This window comes from Procambarus clarkii, chromosome 43 (genome assembly GCF_040958095.1).
Source record: "Procambarus clarkii isolate CNS0578487 chromosome 43, FALCON_Pclarkii_2.0, whole genome shotgun sequence".
Taxonomy (NCBI): domain Eukaryota; kingdom Metazoa; phylum Arthropoda; class Malacostraca; order Decapoda; family Cambaridae; genus Procambarus; species Procambarus clarkii.
The window spans coordinates 11,093,878-11,113,956 of NC_091192.1; the positions used below are offsets into that span (position 1 = coordinate 11,093,878).

At 39.2% G+C, this 20,079-nt stretch overlaps 1 protein-coding gene across 1 annotated transcript in view; it reads right to left on the minus strand.

The window, feature by feature from the left end:
• Window positions 1-15,718: 15,718 nt before the first annotated feature.
• Window positions 15,719-20,079, minus strand: part of LOC123755713 (uncharacterized) — a 395,205-nt gene continuing 390,844 nt past the window's right edge. The window contains exon 5 of the mRNA XM_069300362.1: window positions 15,719-16,982. Within this exon, the coding sequence (XP_069156463.1) occupies window positions 16,978-16,982 (5 nt within the window). The 3' untranslated portion in view covers window positions 15,719-16,977. The remainder of the gene's footprint in view (window positions 16,983-20,079) is intronic.

Here is a 20,079-nt window from a genome sequence, read left to right on the forward strand (position 1 = left end):
ATTTACAGGTCCAAAAATCTTCTGTTTTAGCTTCATATGCTTCCCAGTCTATGGATTTCAAGTTGAAGTCACCGACTATCAACAGTCGTGATCTATCGTTATCCGCTCTCGCTATAATCTCTCTCATTATTGTTATAAGACCTTCACGTTTACTATCTAGCACCTCCTTTGACCATGTGCTGCTTGGCGGTGGACTATATGCATTTATCATCATTAGTTTATCATCCTCATAGCAGATCTCTAGTGCTATTATGTCAACTTCTTGTGGATTGGCAGTCATTATTTCCTTCACCTTTAGGTGTTCTTTTACCAGCACAGCAACGCCACCGCCTTTCCTAATTTTTCTGTCCCGTCTCCAAATTGAGTAGCCCCTTGGGAATATGACCTCATTTAAAATTACATCTTCAAGTTTTGTCTCCGTGAGTGCAACAATGTCTGGTGTCTGCAGCTGTATTACATCACTTAACTCCAGTATCTTCGATCTCACTCCATCTATGTTGGTGTATGCAATCTTCAGGAACTTGTTCCCCCTCTCCTTATTCTTCACTCCCCCTCTCTCTATTGATTTTGTTGGTTTGCCTTTATGTACCACTTTACTGGTTTGCCTACCCCTATCACTTTGTAGAAAAAAGAATTTATTTCTTCTTCATTCCTGCTCTCATTTAAATGTTTTGCCTCGGCGAGGTTCAGTTTCAGCTTCTCTCTATCTTCTTTTGAAAGATCTCGTCTTAACGACCACCCTTTCCCATCCTCATCCCTTTGCAATTTTCTAGCATTCCTTAGTACTTCTTCCATCTGTTTGGCACCGTTTAGGGTGATCCTCAAAGGTCGATCTTTCCCTTTTACGTACCTGCCTATTCTCCTGTAGTCGCACACATTCTCTCTGTTTGTAAGACCTTCCACGAGGCCAACAATTTTATCTACTACTTTAGCTTCTTCTACAGCTCTTTCTGACCTAGATGTTATCGCCTTTTCTTTGCAGCCAAAAATGATCAGGGACTTACTCCGATCAACTGTGTTTTGCACCAACTTCGGGTTAGATGCCAATTCTTTCCTCACTTCTAGCCTAATGTTTGTTATATCTTGGTTGCTGCAGTGTTTGACTTCCTTTACTGCTTCTTCTATTTTTTCCTTCTCCTTGGCCACTTGTGCATAAGTGAGTTGCATATCTTTCTTGCACTGTTCTATTCCCTGTGTAACTTCCTCCATCTGTGCTGACAAAAGCTGTTTCTCCTGTTGAATTTCCTTGCCTAACCTATTGTAGTCATTTATGTTTAAATTTACTTTAACTTCTTCCAAAGCTATTTTTAAGAGTTTATTTTCTTCTTCCATGGCTTTGCAATTTGTTTCCAATTGATTCTTATCCTTGCGCAAGTCTTTCACTAAACCCTCAAAAAAAAGTGTGTGTATAAAGGAGCGTGTGGATGCTGCCGCTAAGGAAGCTATCCACACTTGTCCCATCTCCCGTAAAGGTATTCCTTATTCCGACTGTTTTATTTCGTTATTCGTGCCTCCATCCTTGCCCGCTGGCAGAGTTGTTGGTCTTCTGTTATTGGTAACACAAACTGCGTACTCTTAAGAGTCGTGTGTCCCAGTGGCCTTCCTCCTACTACCGTAACCAGTGGTGGGAAACGGCTCTGGCTGGGTTACTTATTGGCCATACCCTATTAACTCACGGTCACTCAATGGAGCGCCGCCTTGCTCCTTATTGTTGAAATTGTGTTGTCCCTCTTACGGTCGTGCATATCCTTGTTGAATGTCCTGACTTGCAGGACAAGCATGTGTCTTGTTTTCCAACCGTCCTCCGCGGTCGCTTGTCCCTTGATAGAATTCTTGGCATCTCGGATACTTTTGATATCGCTCACCTTATGCGTTTGTTCTCGTATTGGCATCCTTGGTGATATTTAGCGCCCTCTGATTATCCCGCACATTTGATGGTGCTACATAGCCTTCCCGGTTTGGTGCCTTCTTTTGATAATTACCTTACCTTACCTTCACCAGTGGGGTTGTTCCACAACAACCTTGTTGGTCTCTTGTTCCAGAGCACTTATCTCAGGTGGTCTGGTGTAGTTAACTTAAGCCAGCTGGATGAGTATCCTCAAGTTCATGTCTGCAACTATGCTGTATTGTCTCACTTTTTTTGGCAATAAGTTGTTCACTAATATTTGAGCTTGTGGTTTTTGTTTTGGCACTATTAGGGTGCTCATGGCTTGGTACTTAGTGTGCCAAGGCAGAGGTGTGCCAGTGTGGTGCTGGGTCAGTTAAGCTGGCACTGTTATGTGTCATGTAAGGTATTCTCCTCTCCTTCCCCTCCTCGTAATAATCCTACTGTTTTCTTTCTTGTACTCCATGGCCAATGGAAATGCACTCCTTAATTCAGGGTGTTAGAGGGATGTAATGACACTCCTCTTTCTGTTGGATCTCTTAGTACCTACTCATTTTTCTGTGTTTGGGGGTCATATATGGGAATGGCACATGAGTACTGGGTGGCATTCAAAGTCCCAGGGGATTCCACCTGGTAGTGAGCGAGTTGTATGCATCAGTAATTCCATCCTGGGTAACGAGTGCAAGAGAGATATCTGGCTAGCCTAAACTGAAATATGGTCTTAATTAATACCCAACATTAAAGGTAGGTCATATAATCTTCATACAACTGGTAAACTGTACTACTGTTCATTCCCCTCCTTCCATAAGTGATATTCCAGGACATCCTCCTTCAGAGACTATCTGGAAACTTACCTGACACAGCTAACGTGTGTCTCCTGCATTCTTGCCCTCTGTGGGACTTTAACACTTCCCAATTAGAACAAGGTTTTATTAAATACAGCTGGGTACTTCTGTTAACTAATGACCACCCCATGCAAAGGATTTCAACTACACCAGCCCACATTTTCTGTCTTGACATTGTTCTACCTCGAGCTATTTCCGTTATCTGCTGATGTAGACCTGACCAAATGTAAACTGTGTTGACAAAATTATTTGCTTGCCCTCCATCACAATTTGATGCAGTGTGAAAAGATTCATGAATTCATAGACAATTCTATAACAACTGTTCAAGGGATGTGTGTAAATATTTCATTCAAAATGATCTGCTACCAGAAATCTTAGCCAAATATCCCCAGTTTGCTAACTGTAGGTAGTAACCAAGTGATTGTAACATATCCACCGCTGCCCACCGGAGGAGGGGGTGCAGGATAAACATATAAATTGTGACACTACTCTTCACACATGTCGGTTGCTTAATTTTGAAACTGTACTTGTAGTTGATTTTGAACGCATTGTTGATGTGACTAATGTGCATTGAATTTTGTAACTAGCTCATCAAGATTGTAACTTACTTAGCTAAATGAATTGTGGGGTTCAGTCCCTGAGCCCAACATGTGCCTCTGTAATCCTTTCCACTACCGCCCACAAGATGGGTATGGGGTGCATAACGAATGAACTAAACTACCTCGAGCACTAAATTCCATCAAACTTGGCTTCATTATCTAAGCCCTGACTTAATAGATATAAAATGTGTGTAAACATTGCAAAAATGCCTTATTATGTTTATTTGTACTATGAAGTTTAAAATAAATTTCCACTACCCATTCTTTCTATGACCACCCTACAGAAATTGTATAAGCATTGTTGCTCACAATCTAGAAAAGTGATGGCAATATTATGGTTATATTGCTTGACTATTCCAAGGCAAATACTGTGGTCAAGAAGCATAGGGATATAGCGAGCTAATCTTGTATGTACTGTTCTTCATAATCAAATAAAATTATTTTACCTACAAATATCAAAATAAATCATATAAATTATGAATGACTATCACAAGGAGGAAAAATAAAATCAATGCAAGAAGTTGAAATTGTGTATTGGATAAAGCTTGACACGTTGGTTAAAGCAAAAGAAGAAACTGGTATAATATCAAGATACCTCTTAGGTAGGGGTGTCCAGAAGTGCAGCAAAACAGATCGCTCCTGTCCACGAGGAAAAGGGGAATTGAGAGACTGGTGGTCTGGGGTCAAGAAGCAGCTTTAAAGAACATGGGGTGAGACTGGAGATAATTTAATGAAATACATCAATATCTTAATAATCTAAGACCAAATCAAGTCTTAAAACTATCTTCACATCAGACTTTGATATTCTTCTTTTCCTAGTGTTATTTTCAGGGTATATTTATTATAAACCATATATGTGAATATATAACAAATACAAAAATATCAAGTTATGGATAATCAAGATTTCTGACTAATACGGTCCTAGATAATGGCTGTAGTGATGCAAGGCAGAAAACAGGATGGTGTGAAAAGGTGTTAGAGGAAGGCCAATGCTACAGTCAGTCTGCAGTGCTGTCTGGTCCATATATAGCATAATTAATATCATGTACAGTACACTAACACATTTCTAAAATAATATTTTGTTTCACCGGTAAACAATATACATAAGACTCCTAGTGTAAAATAACAATTCCTGTACATTAAAAATTTAATTTTGATTATGGGCCTTGGCTACTGCAGACTGGTCAGTAGCAGATGGGAAAAGAGGCAACAGTGTTCAACATGGGCATGTGTGTTTCCCAATATCGCTTACAGAGACAAAATATACATCTTACTAGTAGGCCCACATGGCCTACTGGGAATACACACCCATCATATATTTGAACATGGGAGAAATAAACCACTTGGTGGTTAATCAACAAAAGGTCCATCAATGACCTAGAACTGGGACGTTATCTTCATTTAAAAAATCTAAGACTTCCATATTATAATATTTCATCTGTACACACAATATAAACCACACTTCTCTATTTCTAATCTAAGCTCGAACAACCTGAACCTGTACAGCAACTCAACGAGAGCATCTTTGGCTTGCAGAAAACAAGTGTTGCCAGTCAGTGCACAACATACATCTTTTCCCAAATTGGGAACCAGTTGACTGCCCTAGGAAGCTGCACAATGTAACCAGCCAATGTTACTTTCACTTGCCAGTGTAAAAACCTCCGAACTAATCAAAGGCAGAGTGGAAAATAAATATATCTGTTTTTACCACACGATTCAATTTCCACCAAAATCTTATGTTCACAGAACTTCAATCACATAATCAAGTTGCAGCATTTAAATTTGATTCTCGATTTATTTTTATAGTCAACTAAACACTGACTGGTCTAATACTGACTTCAGAAATATTCTAATTCACACTCGCAGAGCATTTCAATCTTGCCATATATATTACTCTCTATAACAGATCTATTGGAGTCAAAACATTTGTGCACAGTGGCAACACTAGTAAATATCTGCAGTAGATACAAATAAACAGGTTATAAGAAACAAGCAATATTCCTTCTCTGTAAACAGACATAATGCATACCATATTCTTTCATATCAACTTGAAAAAGTTAAACATGGTGCAGCAAACTTTTACAATCACCACATTACCCTGTGTTGTGGTGTAAAGTCTTTGGCATATGGGCTCATAAAGTAAAGGTAGTATACATCAGTGAACTGATGAAAGTCATCATGACTCGCACGTAAATAACGGAATTTCTCACCGAAACTCACATATGCAACTAAAACATTATAATACACTTGATGTGTGGGTGACATGTGGCTTCCATCATAAACTGCTTATATAATAAATGGCTATCTTCCCAAGCAACCCATACCACAGTAAACAGGCTTATTAATAATCTCAAGTACTAAAATATACATTTACAATGACTTTTGAAAACTTACTGGTACTTTTCATATCAGAACATAAAAAGAAACTTACACAACTTGAAATACATACTTTGTACTTACCAGTTATTACTGCTGTATAATTAATTTGGCAAACCAGTTGGCCATATCTGCAATGATTGACAGATTTTTTCCAAATCTGGAAACCATAAAAAACTAACATAACTAAAAAATACCCAAAAATTGAAAGGGGTAAACTAATCAAGATACAGACAACAACAATCAAGTATAATAACAAGCAATTCAGGGTATAAGTCGAGATTTTTCTACAGCTCAATAACCCTTGCCAAGACAGTAAGACAATACCGGACATCCTAAACACAGACTCTTTTCCAACTTGCCCGTCCTAGCACCAGTGTCGTGGGAGCAGAGCAACACAGCAGTACCAGTCACTACAGGAGCCTACATATCACTACAACCACTTGCAGCCACATCAACTATTATTCAACCAAATGTCACTTTTAACTTAGTTCTCTGTCTTGTATGTTACTTGTGGAATTATTAGTCAGAGATAAGTGTTGACAGAGAATGTGTTTGCATTTATATAAATTATGTATACCTTGGTCATCTGTAAAATAATAATATATTTACATAAATTACAATACCTCATACACTTTGTACAGCAAGTTAATGCATTAGGTGTCCACTTAACATCCCTAATGACTTAATAGATACAATATTGTGATTACTACTATAATATCTATGCAGGCCACAATGGGTACATCAACTAAAGTTCATTACTCCACACATGAACCACACTGCCATGGTTACCTGCACAATGCCACAATTCTCTCGCACACTAGTAGCAGTAACATGTACAATACGATACATGTTCGTAAAAGACTTCCATTTATAGGCTGCCTGAGTAAAGAGTGTACTCTTGAGGTGCAACTCAAATGAGGTTATGTAAAAATTATTAGCCATATTTAAACAAAAGAATAAAATAAACAGCATATCAAAGGCAATTTGGAAAAGAGCATATTTAGGATTATGAATCAGGAGCAAGTTCTTGAGTGAGTGCTTGACTACTTTATATTTATACAAATGGCTACTTTTCATGTTCACACACCACTCAGAACTTGAGTTACAATGTTTTGTAACAATATTGATTGGAAAGTACAGCCAATCGAATAATCGGGGGTCACTGCTATATGAATTTGATTCACATATCCTTGTCCTAAATATTATTCTGTAATATACAACTTACATTACAGTTTTTGATTTATAGTTATATAGTTTGTAACACTGCATTCTATATCCTCTACATTCACCATTTATTGTCAAAGTTCATAATTAACTAGGTGTGTACAAAATGTGCACTATCACATATTTGCTCTCCACTAATACTGGCACACTGAAGGCACCTTAGACATCCTTGCCATAACGGGTTTTGTGAGGCTCGACACAAACTGCCAACTTCCCGACAAGTGCAACACGACATAACTCAACTTGGTTAGGTTGTAGGGTGCATCCTTCAGATTGTGTAACTGTTTTATTTGTAAATTTGTAGGGTAAATCAATGAACCTATTCCATGAATTCAAGCCAAAATTAATAACGTCTAAACAAAATACAATTTGTCATGTCACAATAAAATAATTATGATCCACATAGTATATAAATATACTACCTTAAATTTGGAAAGTCTTATGGGTCTTTGGTGGAAGACAATGTAACTCTCCAACACTTTAAGGCTATACTGTGAATCTTATTTAGCTATTAACCTTAACTACAGCGGGAATTCTGATACGCCATCTTAAATCTAATATAAATTTTGCCAAAAAATAAAAGCAAGATCATTACCATTAATTACTTTTTTCTGAACTTTCTGACTATAAGAAATATATAATGTACCCATTATTGTTACTTGTATTAAGTTACTCTCAATATAAATACTAAAAACAGTATTTTGAAATTTCTAAAATGCACACACACACACACACACACACATATACACACACATTTCTTTTAGCTCAACATGTAAGAAATGTACATGTACACAGAAAAATATACATGCACACAATTTTAATTATAACTCAAAAAGTTTTGGCTAATAATAAGAGTGGTGAGGTACACAATGGATACATGTCTCTGATTTACCCTACACTGCTTTTGCTTCATTTTGATTCTCGTTACAGGCTTACTTCCAACACATTTCTCTTGTACACTATTTATTAATCTTTTATCAAGTTCCTAGTATTTATGTGGGCCCAAACTTTCACTCATTCTTATAATTTAATAAGAAATATATGTTCTTTGGGTGTGTCCACCTTATTGCAGTCAAAACACTTAGACTTTTAAAACATTATTAACTAATAACATAATAACAAGGTGGATTCTGGAGCATTAATATTAAAACCATATACTTCTTCACCGTGCGTGCGTGTGTGAGTGAAAATGTATGTATGTATGTATGTATATATGTATATGTATATATATATATGTAAGAGTGTGTGTGTGTGTAATTACCCAAGTGTAATTACCTAAGTGTAGTTACAGGATGAGAGCTACGCTCGTTGTGTCCCGTCTTCCCAGCACTCTTTGTCATATAACGCTTTGAAACTACCGACGGTTTTGGCCTCCACCACCTTCTCACCTAACTTGTTCCAACCGTCTACCACTCTGTTTGCGAGAGTGAATTTTCTTATATTTTTTCGGCATCTGTGTTTAGCTAGTTTAAATCTATGACCTCTTGTTCTTAAAGTTCCAGGTCTCGGGAAATCTTCCCTATCGATTTTATCAATTCCTTTGTGTGTGTAATTACTTAAGTGTAGTTACAGGATGAGAGCTACGCTCGTGGTGTCCCGTCTTCCCAACACTCTTTTTCATATATATAGCTTTGAAACTACTGACGGTCTTGGCCTCCACCACCTTCTCACCTAACTTGTTCCAACCGTCTACCACTCTGTTTGCGAAAGTGAATTTTCTTATATTTCTCCGGCAGCTTTGTTTCGTTAGTTTAAATCTATGACCTCTTGTTCTTGAAGTTCCGGGTATCAGGAATTCTTCCCTACCAATTTTATCGAGTCTGTTACTATTTTGTACGTAGTGATCACATCGCCTCTTTTTCTTTTATCTTCTAGTTTTTGCATGTTTAATGCCTCTAACCTCTCCTCGTAGCTCTTGTCCTTCACTTCTGGGAGCCACTTAGTGGCATGTCTTTGCACCTTTTCCAGTTTGTTGATGTGCTTCTTAAGATATGGGCACCATACGACCGCTGCATATTCCACCTTTGGTCTAACAAAGATCGTGAACAATTTTTTTAGTATTTCGCCATCCACATATTTAAAAGAAACTCTAAAGTTAGACAGTGCAGCATAGGCTCCTCGCACAATGTTCTTAATGTGGTCCTCAGTGATAGTTTTCTATCTAGTACCACCCCTAGATCTCTTTCTTTATCAGAATTCTTTATAGATTTCTCACATAATTTATAGGGTAATTACCTAAGTGTAGTTACAGGATGAGAGCTACACTCAAATGTGTGGGTGGGTGTGTGGGGTCTATGTTCTCCTATTCCACATTTCATAACATGGCATTTGTTCACATTAAATTCCATTTGCCAAGTGGTGCTCCATATACTTATTTTGTCAAGATCTTCTTGAAGGACATGACAATCATCTAGATTTCTTATCTTCCCTATTAAGTGTTATGCTTGTAGGAATTGAGCTCTGGCTCTTTGGTCCCGCCTCTCAACTGTTAACCAACTGGTAATTACCTAAGTGTAGTTACAGGATGAGAGCTACGCTCGTGGTGTCCCGTCTCCCCAGCACTCTTTGTCATATAATGCTTTGAAATTACTGACGGTTTTGGCCTCCACCACCTTCTCACTTAACTTGTTCCAACCGTCTACCACACTGTTTACAAAAGTGATTTTTCGTATATTTCTCCGGTAGCTTTGTTTGTACAGATTCCTGAGCCTACTGGGCTCTATCAAATCTACATCTGAAACTGTGTATGGAGTCAGCCTCCACCTTTGGAGTCAGGCTGACTCCAAACTGTGTATGGAGTCAGCCTCCTATCACTACTTAATGCATTCCATTTGTTAACTTCTCTGAAACTGAAAAAATTCTTTCTAATGTCTCTGGCTCATTTGGGTACTTAGCTTCCACCTGTGTCCCATTGTTCGTGTTCCATGAACACGAACGAACGAACAAATGAACGAACGAGCGTGTGTGTGTGTGTGTGTGTGTGTGTGTGTAATTACCTAAGTGTAATTACCTAAGTGTAGTTACAGGATGAGAGCTACGCTCGTGGTGTCCCGTCTTCCCAGCACTCTTTGTCATATAACGCTTTGAAACTACTGACGGTCTTGGCCTCCACCACACACCTGGTGTGTGTGTGTGTGTGTAATTACCTAAGTGTAATTACCTAAGTGTAGTTACAGGATGAGAGCTACGCTCGTGGTGTCCCGTCTTCCCAGCACTCTTTGTCATATAACGCTTTGAAACTACTGACGGTCTTGGCCTCCACCACCTTCTCACTTAACTTGTTCCAACCGTCTACCACTCTATTTGCGAAGGTGAATTTTCTTATATTTCTTCGGCATCTGTGTTTAGCTAGTTTAAATCTATGGCCTCTTGTTCTTGAAGTTCCAGGTCTCAGGAAGTCTTCCCTGTCGATTTTATCAATTCCTGTTACTATTTTGTACGTAGTGATCATATCACCTCTTTTTCTTCTGTCTTCTAGTTTTGGCATATTTAATGCTTCTAACCTCTCCTCGTAGCTCTTGCCCTTCAGTTCTGGGAGCCACTTAGTAGCATGTCTTTGCACCTTTTCCAGTTTGTTGATGTGCTTCTTAAGATATGGGCACCACACAACAGCTGCATATTCTAGCTTTGGCCTAACAAAAGTCATGAACAACTTCTTTAGTATATCGCCATCCATGTATTTAAATGCAATTCTGAAGTTAGAAAGCATTGCATAGGCTCCTTGCACAATATTCTTAATGTGGTCCTCAGGTGATAGTTTTCTATCTAGAACCACTCCTAGATCTCTTTCTTTATCAGAATTCTTTAAAGATTTCTCACATAATATATAGGTTGTGTGGGGTCTATGTTCTCCTATTCCACATTCCATAACATGACATTTATTAACATTAAATTCCATTTGCCAAGTGGTGCTCCATATACTTATTTTGTCCAGGTCTTCTTGAAGGGCATGACAATCATCTATATTTCTTATCCTTCCTATTATCTTAGCATCATCAGCAAACATGTTCATATAATTCTGTATACCAACTGGTAGATCATTTATGTACACAATAAACATCACTGGTGCAAGAACTGAACCCTGTGGTACTCCACTTGTGACATTTCTCCATTCTGATACATTGCCTCTGATTACTGCCCTCATTTTTCTATCAGTCAGAAAATTTTTCATCCATGATAGAAGCTTACCTGTCACCCCTCCAATATTTTCCAGTTTCCAGAACAACCTCTTATGTGGAACTCTGTCGAAAGCCTTTTTTAGGTCCAGATAGATGCAGTCAACCCAGCCATCTCTTTCCTGTAATATCTCTGTGGCCCGATCATAGAAACTGAGTAAATTCGATACACAGGATCTTCCTGATCGAAAACCATACTGTCTGTCTGATATTATATCATTTCTCTCCAGGTGTTCTACCCATTTAGTTTTGATTAGCTTTTCCAATACTTTCACTATTACACTTGTCAATGATACAGGTCTATAATTGAGGGGGTCTTCCCTGCTGCCACTTTTGTAGATTGGAACTATGTTAGCCTGTTTCCACACGTCTGCTACGATTCCTGTACACAGGGATGCCTGAAAGATCAGGTGAAGTGGAATGCTGAGCTCAGATGCACATTCTCTCAGAACCCATGGTGAAACGCCATCTGGGCCAGCTGCTTTGTTCCTCCCGAGCTCCTTTAGCATATTTTCCACTTCATCTCTAGACACCTCTATCCGCTCTATGTTGTTCTCTGGAATTCTTATTGTGTCTGGTTCTCTGAAGATTTCATTTTGTACAAACACACTTTGGAACTTTTCATTTAATGTTTCACACATTTCCTTTTCATTTTCCGTGAATCTGTTTCCCATTTCCAACCTCTGGATATTATCCTTTACCTGCAATTTGTTGTTTATGAATTTGTAGAATAGGCCCGGTTCTGTTTTACATTTATCTGCTATCCCTTTTTCAAAATTTCTTTCTGCCTCTCTCCTTACTGCTGTATAATTGTTTCTCGCATCTTTGTATCGCTGGTATGTTTGGGGGTTTGGCCTCTTCCTATACTGATTCCATTTTTGTGTCTTTTGGTCTCTTGCCCTCTCACAATTTCTGTCGAACCAATCCTGTTTTCTGGTCCTGCATCTCTGTTTTGGTATAAATTTTTTTGTGCCTTTATCATATATTTCACAAAACTTGCCATACATCTCATTCACTTCCTTGCCTAGCATCAAGTCTGTCCAATTATACTCACTAAAAAAATTTCTAAGGTCACCATAATGTCCTCTCCTGAAGTCTGGTTTTTCAACTGCTTCAACCTCCTTATTTTCTTCCAGCTTATAACGCATTGCATACTTTATTCCCAAAAAGACATGGTCACTTTTACCCAAGGGAGGAAGGTACTGAATGTCAAATATCTCTTCCTCCTTCCTGGTAAATATCAAATCTAGCATGGAGGGAACGTCCCCTTCCCTCATCCTCGTAGCTTGTTTAACATGTTGATACAAGAATGTTTCCAGGATGAGGTCTACAAATTTACAGGTCCAAAAATCTTCTGTTTTAGCTTCATATGCTTCCCAGTCTATGGATTTCAAGTTGAAGTCACCGACTATCAACAGTCGTGATCTATCGTTATCCGCTCTCGCTATAATCTCTCTCATTATTGTTATAAGACCTTCACGTTTACTATCTAGCTCCTCCTTTGACCATGTGCTGCTTGGCGGTGGACTATATGCATTTATCATCATTAGTTTATCATCCTCATAGCAGATCTCTAGTGCTATTATGTCAACTTCTTGTGGATTGGCAGTCATTATTTCCTTCACCTTTAGGTGTTCTTTTACCAGCACAGCAACGCCACCGCCTTTCCTAATTTTTCTGTCCCGTCTCCAAATTGAGTAGCCCCTTGGGAATATGACCTCATTTAAAATTACATCTTCAAGTTTTGTCTCCGTGAGTGCAACAATGTCTGGTGTCTGCAGCTGTATTACATCACTTAACTCCAGTATCTTCGATCTCACTCCATCTATGTTGGTGTATGCAATCTTCAGGAACTTGTTCCCCCTCTCCTTATTCTTCACTCCCCCTCTCTCTATTGATTTTGTTGGTTTGCCTTTATGTACCACTTTACTGGTTTGCCTACCCCTATCACTTTGTAGAAAAAAGAATTTATTTCTTCTTCATTCCTGCTCTCATTTAAATGTTTTGCCTCGGCGAGGTTCAGTTTCAGCTTCTCTCTATCTTCTTTTGAAAGATCTCGTCTTAACGACCACCCTTTCCCATCCTCATCCCTTTGCAATTTTCTAGCATTCCTTAGTACTTCTTCCATCTGTTTGGCACCGTTTAGGGTGATCCTCAAAGGTCGATCTTTCCCTTTTACGTACCTGCCTATTCTCCTGTAGTCGCACACATTCTCTATGGTTGTAAGACCTTCCACGAGGCCAACAATTTTATCTACTACTTTAGCTTCTTCTACAGCTCTTTCTGACCTAGATGTTATCGCCTTTTCTTTGCAGCCAAAAATGATCAGGGACTTACTCCGATCAACTGTGTTTTGCACCAACTTCGGGTTAGATGCCAATTCTTTCCTCACTTCTAGCCTAATGTTTGTTTTATCTTGGTTGCTGCAGTGTTTGACTTCCTTTACTGCTTCTTCTATTTTTTCCTTCTCCTTGGCCACTTGTGCATAAGTGAGTTGCATGTCTTTCTTGCACTGTTCTATTCCCTGTGTAACTTCCTCCATCTGTGCTGACAAAAGCTGTTTCTCCTGTTGAATTTCCTTGCCTAACCTATTGTAGTCATTTATGTTTAAATTTACTTTAACTTCTTCCAAAGCTATTTTTAAGAGTTTATTTTCTTCTTCCATGGCTTTGCAATTTGTTTCCAATTGATTCTTATCCTTGCGCAAGTCTTTCACTAAACCCTCAAGACATAAAACTTTGCTATTCAAATGGTCATTACTTTCTTTCAATTTACTAATTATTTCTACATGAGAGTTCACTATAGTATCTAAATTTACCAACTTGTTATGTAGACTACTAATATCAATGCTTTCTTCATTGAATCCCTCAAAATCAAGCTCTGTTTTGTTTTTCCCCTTGCCAGTGGCCATCTTGAATGTTCTTCTCTGCACTGTAAACACTAGGGCAACTTTTTCTCATCCGATTCTTCACTTCCCTTAGCACTTTCCTGTTATCTCACCTATTTTTCAAGAGCACTATACCTTTATGTTCTGTGGGACACCACTCACTACCATCAACCTGTACTACAATACTTAGGATTGTTGAAATATGCTGGAGCTCCTCTGCTGCAAGTGTTGACCCTAGGGGTGTCACCTTTTGAATCCAATGAATTTTGAATGTGTGTGTGTGTGTGTGTGTGTGTGTGTGTGTGTATCCATATTGTATTAAGATCTTTCATAAGTATACATCATAATATAACTGCTTCCTCTAACATTTTAATTTACATCAAGAATAATTAATAACACTAAAGTATATAAATGTTCATAATATTCCAAACTATCATAAGTTGATTTTTTTCAATTTTGTAAACAGTTTTGGTGTAAATTTTTGCGGAACTTGGTGTTGCCAAGTATATTTACATCATCTTTGGACTTGCACTGCACATTCACCAGTGACATGGTAAACAGCTACACTCAATGTTCCTCTATGTGCAAGATATGAGTTTAGAGTATAAATGTTTACTAGTTACTCCTTACATCAAGTTCTAGGTTTTATTGGCAAGCAGAAATCCTCATTTTATTAAATAGTACTCAAGCCACATCACTAAAACCATCAAATAATTGGTAAATATATATTGCATAAATGTTTTATACAACTACCAAATTACCACACTTAAAACTTTGCATTATGGAATTTGCAATGCCTTCAAATTATGCCATAAAATATTATAAGCCAGTTGTTGGGTCTAGTATCTCTCAGAAGAAGCATCTGTTGCAAATGAAAATGATCTGTTTGATAATTGATTACATGAACTGACAATGAAGAATCCTGCACATTTATGAGTCCTTTAATTATCCCCACTTGTATAACAATTTTATCCTATTATTTGAACCCTTTTCCTATGACCTTCAACTACTGTCATCAGATTCCTAACAATTGGTTTGGTTTTGATGTACTGAATTACATCAAGAGTTTGAGCTTATATTTATGCCTTGGTGTAAATACAATGTGACTGGAGTCTTTCCTAACTGCATAATAAACAAAATGTAATTGTAACTGGCTTGTGGCAAGCAGTGGCCGGGGAGTGGTACTGTGGGTAACCCAGCAGCAAACCAAATGTCCTAAATAACTTCCATGCACCTGTCATTCCTACCATTTATGAATTAAATGTACAGTACTTCTTATGTAACTCTCAAATGATGACGTTCAAACTTTAGTAAAAATAAAAAACCTTCATTATTTTAAAAGTTCAGAGCATACACCAGACATACTCGAGGTATACACCAGACATACTCTAGGTAAAGCTGTCAGGCGCCATACTCCACCCAGCTGCCAGGCGCCTGTTAGGTAAACAAGCGCATGACAGCTGGGTGGAAGGCGCCTGACAGCTGGGTGGACAGCGCTTCAGATTCGTAGTCCTGAGGTTCTGGGTTCGATTCCCGGTGGAGGCGGAGACAAATGGGCAAAATGTTTCTTTCACCCTGATGCCCCTGTTACCTAGCAGTAAATAGGTATCTGGGAGTTAGACAGCTGCTACAGGCTGCTTCCCAGGGGGTGTGTAACAAAAAGGAGGCCTGGTCGAGGACCGGGCTGTGGGGACGCTAAGCCCCGAAATCATCTCAAGATAACCTCAAGATAACACTTCTCAAACAGATTCATACTATTGAAATCTAATTGTGTAGCTAGAGGGTTAATGGACATTTCTTAAAATCATCAGCAGTTCTCAGTACAAAGTATCCTAGCCAAGATGAGAACTTGGAAAGTATATATTAAAATTATCATGTCAAATATTGTCTTGACTAGGTATGGTGGTGCCGCAGGAGAATGGCAATGATGAAGTAATCCGGGGTTCAAAATGTGTTGCATATAGTGCGAGGCTCATCAGTACTATCACCTATAGTGGGGCCAAAATCTAATCAACTATGAGATCATCAATGGCACAAATGATTATCATTGTGTAGGAATTACACTAAATGTTGATATGTATTCTTATGAACAATATATTCTTTAGGGCAAACTGAATTTTGTTCTATTTAAATACAGTAAACCATATTCTTGTACAGTATTTTATCTGAATTTGAAAATACACTCATTGATAATTTTCATTAAGCTTAATAGCTTTTAATACTGGTGTTTAATCCAATGTTAAGTGTTATGCATTAAGGAAAAGTATTTAGCAAATTACACACATTTGTAATTAGAGCATGATAAAAATTAATTTCTAAATGCTATGAAGTCTTTACCATAAATTGATTAATTAAAAACTAAAATTTGTATGGATATAATTAAAATTGTAGGGGAAATTTATGAAAATATAAAGGAGCCTCTTGTGCATCTTTAAATTGTTTAATCTCTTTTGATTTACGATTTGCAATGGCTAATTATAGTTAGGTTTTGCATATTCCAAAAAGAAATTGAAATAATTTCATCACATTTTAGCTTATAAAGTGGTAAGTGGTGCATGTCACCTGACCCTTCGTCTTGATCTGTTTCTTGGTGGTGTCACAGCAGCAGAATTAGATGCAGGAAGAAGGTGTTGGTGAGGCAGGGAAGATGATGACTCCCGAACAAGCAATGCCGTAGTCAGAGTCAGACATTTTGTCTTACTTGTTAATCTTTTCTTAGTTTCTGCTGACATCACTTGTTTAACGTGGGCTATGTGCATGTGCTGGCGCTTTAAGGCTGGTTTGGCTTGTCTGTTTATGGATCTGTTCTTTGGTCCACTACCCAGTCCATCCAGTGGTCCATCCACAGCGATGTTCAGAGTGGTTGGGGAGTCCGCACATGTTGTTTTGTTTCTTCTTAGCTGTGGGGCTTGATAATCTTGACAGTGCGTGGTGTTATCCTGAACAGCTTCAGCTATGGCTTTGTCCAAAGCATTTCTCCCTCTCACACTGAAAATAAAATCATAACATGTAATATTCATATGAGACAAAGATTTATAACAAGAATGAGATTAACACATCTTTGAGAATACTGCATAAAATTTCCAATAACAATTGCTTCCTACACTAAATGCACTGTTACATTCATTATATGGTTTGGAGGTAATGTTTACTTTTCCCCCAAGGTCAAATCCCCTGGCTACTAACCAGGATCAAAAACGTCAGACACAGTGACATTTTGGCATTGGAGTTAAAGGCAATTTTAAATTATCTTCGTACGAGTGCCTTGGCAACAAGGCTTCCTCCCCATACCTTCAGCCAGAACAGGAAGACCTTGTGACATGTCCTAGGGCTGTATGACCTGTTCTTCTCCATCCCTAGCATTGGACATACCTGCACAGTATTATGGCAGTTTAGAAGACCTTGCTTTGTGCTCAATGCCAGTGTGCTGCATGAATTTGTTTTGGCCCTGATAGTCATCTATTGCCTACAGCGTCTTACTGGATTTCATCCTCAATTATTGCCTGCTATGGAAGGTTTGCCTTCCTGCAAACCTTCCTGCAACCTTGCCGGCGAGAAACAATAGGCAGAGTTTCTTTCACCCTATGCCCCCTGTTACCTAGCAGTAAAATAGGTACCTGGGTGTTAGTCAGCTGTCACGGGCTGCTTCCTGGGGGGTGGAGGCCTGGTCGAGGACCGGGCCGCGGGGACACTTAAGCCCCGAAATCATCCTGATAACCTGATTATCCAATAGCCATATCTGTTACATCTTGTTCCACCAAGATCATCTCTAACTCATCTGCAACATCATGCAGGACCTACAGCCTGCCCTGCACACTCTTCATCACCGCCAGGGCAATACAGAGCCAACAATAGTTCCCCCCTCATGCTTGGACCAGTTTGACTGGTGTTACGACCACCCAGACTTGTCTCAGACAGAGCCCCCTAATGTAACGACCAGGCTTCTCTTCTCCCGGATATGGGCCCTCCCCCCCAAATGTGATAACCACATGGTGGTGTGGAGGTTACATTAAAATAATCTAAACTGATGGGCAGAGTATTCCTCTTCTCAAGCACTCACTTAAACTCTCGTGGGAAGACGAATACTGTCTCTGCACTGTCAGGATAGTACTTGGGTTGCCGCCTCAATCATGATGAAGGGGGGACATTCTTAAGCAACAGTCTGTGTCAGGTACACTGTTGTTGGTTATGTCCTGCTGTTAAACACCACTCCCTATAATTATCAGTGTCTCCCACCAAAATCTCCTCTTGCTCCGACAATTAACTTGTCAGATTAGTTTTGACAACTCACTTTGTCTAGCTAGAATATCAGCCTCTTCCCCATGGACACCAAGGAAGGAGCTATTTAACTTCAAGCTATTTAACTAGGAGCTAGTTAACTTCGGCGCCCGCCGTCCGATTTCGACGAGACTGGAAACGCTAGCTCTGCCACCAAACACGGCTACTCGGCAATAGCCGCTGGGCTTGGCTCTAGCTCCCGAACCCGGCTAGCCGCTGGTATCTTCAGCGTCCGCCGTCTGATTTCCATGGGACCCTAATTTGATGGCTTAATCAAGCTTAACATTTACTGAAATAATTAATCATATAACACTTATCAAAATCACAACAAAAATCTCATAATATATGACTGAACGATGAAGTCAACCTTAACCCTTTAACTGCGCCGCCTCCAAATATGACACCCCCCCCCCCCAGTGCACAGGAAATAAATTCTCTTGATTTTTTTTTTTAACCCTTAAATTGCGCATCGCATCATATGATGCTTTGACCGACTTGCAGTAAATTGCATCATGTGATGCTTTGGAGTACTACGCAAGATTTAAACGGCCCGCAGATACACGGGGTTCACCACACCTTCATTAGGGGCTCTTGTAAACAGACGCCATTTTAAAAAAAAATCGTGGGCCAAACTCCCGGGTGTTAGGGGCCTCAGTATTGAGTGAGCTACCAAGCCTGACGCACGCAGCATGAGCTCACAGCACTGCTGTTCAGCTTGTGACCACAGCATCGCCTAAAAATGCCATAATATACTTGTTCATGCTATTATGTAGCGATGATATTATTACAGAAGACCCCTGACTGTGATAAAACTGACCAGGGTTCTGATAATAGCAGGATTGTGGTGATATTTAGCGCTGTGCGCCATGGAGGGAGGAGTAATGCTGTGGGAGGGAAGGTGGTGGCGATGTCTTCTGACTGTGTGTGGCCAACTTTTATTGACTGCACTCAGCATACCAGCTTAGTGGTTCGCTATGGTGAACACAAATGTAGATACTTATATAAAACATGTGTATAGAGAGTATAAACAGCAAGAGGAGTAGGTTGGGAGCCGCCATTTTGGTGAGGGCGGTGGCGTCGTCTGCACGATTTATCATGTTGTTTACTGGTTACCACGATGGTCTTTGGGCACCATACCAGTTTACTTGTACAAGTATGGTGAATAAAACAGGTAGATATTTATATATAATGTGTGTATATAGCATAATAACACCACAAACAGTATTGTTGGAGGAGAAATATTAGTGCGTCTGGCCTTGAGGGCGGCCGCCATCAGCTGACTGTGTGAGGTCCTACGTCTTTGTGCCTTTACTCACTATACAAGCTTAGATGTACAGTTATGGTGAACAAAACATGTAAATACTTATATATAACGTCTGTATATAAAAGCAAAAACAGTATGGTGGGAGGAGAATGGTGGCAAGTCAGGTGAGGTGAGGGAGGGAGGGAGGAAGTGGCAGCCAGTGGTGGGCTGGCACTGCCACTCACCATACCAACTTAGTGGTTCATTATAGTGAACATGAATGTAGATACTTATATATAGTGTCTGTATATAGTGAATAAAAGCAAAAACAGTATTGTGGGAGGAGAATGTGGGTGAGTCGGGTGACTTGAGGGAGGGAGGAAGTAGCAGGCAGTGGCGGCCTGTCACTGGCACTGCCACTCAGCATGCCAACTTAGTGGTTTGTTATGGTGAACAAAACGTGCAGATATTTATATATAACTTGTGTATATAGTGTAATAACCGACAAAGTATTTGTTCACTGTTTGATGAACATAATTGAATCAACAATATGCACACCATATT